The sequence below is a fragment of the Nycticebus coucang genome, chromosome 8 (genome assembly GCF_027406575.1).
Source record: "Nycticebus coucang isolate mNycCou1 chromosome 8, mNycCou1.pri, whole genome shotgun sequence".
Taxonomy (NCBI): Eukaryota; Metazoa; Chordata; class Mammalia; order Primates; family Lorisidae; genus Nycticebus; species Nycticebus coucang.
This window is the reverse complement of record NC_069787.1, coordinates 115,703,872-115,706,782: the sequence shown is the minus strand read 5'-3', so window position 1 is coordinate 115,706,782 and position 2,911 is coordinate 115,703,872. Positions and strand designations below refer to the sequence as shown.

General features: G+C 36.9%; 1 protein-coding gene across 1 annotated transcript; it reads right to left on the bottom strand.

Annotated features, from left to right (window-relative positions):
- Nucleotides 1–1,197: 1,197 nt before the first annotated feature.
- On the bottom strand, nt 1,198–2,614 carry LOC128592009 (NADH dehydrogenase [ubiquinone] 1 alpha subcomplex subunit 5-like). The gene has a single exon (XM_053599849.1). It carries the CDS (start codon nt 1,818–1,820, stop codon nt 1,338–1,340), a length of 483 nt encoding a protein of 160 aa, XP_053455824.1. The 5' UTR covers nt 1,821–2,614; the 3' UTR covers nt 1,198–1,337.
- Between the last annotated feature and the right edge of the window lie 297 nt (nt 2,615–2,911).

The following is a 2,911-nucleotide window of genomic DNA, read 5'->3' as shown; positions in this document are numbered from 1 at the left end:
TTCAAACCTTCAAATCTCTTCTTACATCTGGCAATTTGTGTGTCCAGGATTATTAACATAAATGGGAAGAGTCTAAAACAGAATGCTAAAGATAGCTAAAACCATTTTAAAACGGAGCAAAAGGCATAATTATTCATTTGGAAAGGAAATAATTTGTTAAGAACCTGGACACCCACCCACCCCCCGGTGCACTCATTCCCCAATTTTGGCTACATAAACCTACTCCATGGGTTAGAAGTTTGAGAAATAGAATGATTTTTTTTTTAAGATAGATTTATAACATTTTTCACATTTCGATTTTGGCCAGGGACTTTTACTATAAGTGTACTACATTTGTGTAATGTGTCTAAAGTGTTTCAGTAATGCTGGTTAGTATCATTTACAGGTGACTCTGATAACATTTAGTTTAGAGTTATTGAAGATTATACCATATTTATCGCTAAGAAGCCTTTGAGAATTTCAAGTCATATGTTTTAGAAAGTGTATTCCAGATAATCTGTATTTTTATAAGTTCTTAGTAGCAACACATGAGCAATTTGAGAAATCTATTTGTTTTTTGGGAGGGGGCTGTTTGTAGAAACATGCTTAGAGTTTCCATTGCTGTATCATTCTTATCTTCGGTAGAATACGGAGCCCATGTTCTGTAGCCTCTTTACAGAATGAATTACTTTTAATGAAATGCAAACTATTCATAATGCACCTAATTCATTTAATGATTATTCAAGAATTTGGTGTTTCTATTGCTTTCTAGGAGTATAGAAAAACATGCTTCACTTATCATTAGGATTTATTTGACAAATGTCAACTTATTTTCAAAATATCGAAGTTGATCAGCCTTAAAATTTAATCAGAAATTAGTGACTAAATTGTCAAAGTCTACCCGTAATCCCAGCAATGTACTGCCACCTTCTAATAAGTTTTTCAGACTTGTTACTTTCAGTTTTTATAGTGGACACTTATAATCACAAAAGCTCACTCCATAAAAGAGGCAAACAGCAAAACCTGTGTGGAGGTTTTGTGTGTGGATAGAGAGGGAAACCGGGTCTCAGGGAAGTGATGCAACCATCTCCTGGCCCTGCTGCCGCTGAGTTGAGGGCTGCTCGTATTTTAGGACCGTATCCACGCATTCCAAGTTTGATTTGTGTGGTGTGCAGGTAGATGGTCTTTTCCTAGACCTGGGATTTTTTTTTTTTTTTTATTACCACAATCACCAATTTTAATGAGTCTCTTAAATAGGTTTTCACTTTGATAACGTCACATAATTTAGACACATTTTTTAAATAAAACATTTAATTACATCAATTTCCCATCAACCCACCAAAGTCATTCAACAATGATTATATTGGCCATTTCCACTGATTGGCGGGAGCCTCTTCCACTAACGTCTCCCATGGCTTCCACTGCATCATTTTTCTTGCCAGACTTAGTTCATGTTCAGCCTGAAGAATCACCTCTTCTATTTGGCCACCCCGAAGTTGGTCTTCTAATTTTTTAACATCTGGTTCTGCTTTAACCATAGCCAGCTTCTCATTTGTAATCTGTTCTGTATGCTTTCTATACGCTGCAGTTTTAGGGATTTGCTCAAAAACATCAAGAATCTTTGTATACAATATCCTTAACCCCTCGTGTGGAGTCTCACATACGGCCAATCCCACAAGGCCAGTAGTCTTCTTCAGCGCACCCGCCATGACAGCCCTAGACCTGGGATTTGGGGATCCGGTGGGTTTCCTCATCTGTTTTCGTTCTATTTGTAGACACCCCCCTCTGCTTTCACTGCTGTCTTGCTTTATAACTCTGGCAGCATCTGGATCATTCAACATATCTTGCAGAGCCTGTGTCCAGGTTGGGGGATTCTGAGAAGTAAAACCAGAAATTTGACATTATGAGGCTCAAATGAAAGCAAGCAAAGTAGGACTTATTGAAATGTACACCAGGAAGCTCCGTTACAAGATTGATTAAAAGGTTAAGCTTGATTATAAAAGTCTTTCTATATGCTTCACAATGGATTATTTGTGCCTGTGGTACCTGTTAAATTTTATAAGCATTTTTTTATTCAAGCCAGAGCTGGAAGACGAAAAGTTTATGTAAGGATCAAAACATTTGTTCCTCAATTTCCTTGAGCTATACGATGAATCCCTTCGACTGGTAAATCTGTTCATAGAAATATATGTTTGTCAGGGACAATTACCCAGTTTCCTATCAGTGAACCACCCATTCAATTTATATGTGTGTGTGTATCATGTAATACATTTTTTTCTACAAATGCATATTTTCTTTGGACTGGTTATACAATATTACCCAACAAGTTATCTTGAATTTAATGTGAAGGTAATTCCCCCTTGGACTCTTTCAACAACTATATTTCATAATTTTTACTTCAGTTACTATAGATATGAAGCATATCTTGAGATCACTCCTTAAGATATTTGTTATAACAAATGAAAATAACCTTCCTGGCTTTTAGCCTTCGTCTTCATGAAGTTCTTTTCTAGATAACATTTCTAGGCACATTTGACTTCCCTGTGTGTCTCCATCGTTACGTTACATGATGGGAGGGCTGCCCTCTGAGTGTCTATTGGTACACTTAGAGCTGGTTTTGGTTGACACAAATTAATTAGAATTGTAGATTATTACATAACTCTTCCATTCTTCACCAGGAGCTGTAGTTAAAATGCTGGCATTGCCTAATAAACAGGTTTAATTCTGCCTTTTCAGTGAGGCTAGTCCAGAAAGGATTTGAGGCTTTCTTTCCTGAAACAAACAAAAACAGCTTTGGAACTGTCAGAAATAACAGCAGCTCTCTAAGGCTAATCATCACCAGCTTTTGTCATGTGGTTGTAATTGTTGCATGGATTCGGCTTCAATCAGGGGAAAATATGCTTAAGTGCCAGTAAAAGTTTTTATGCTGCTA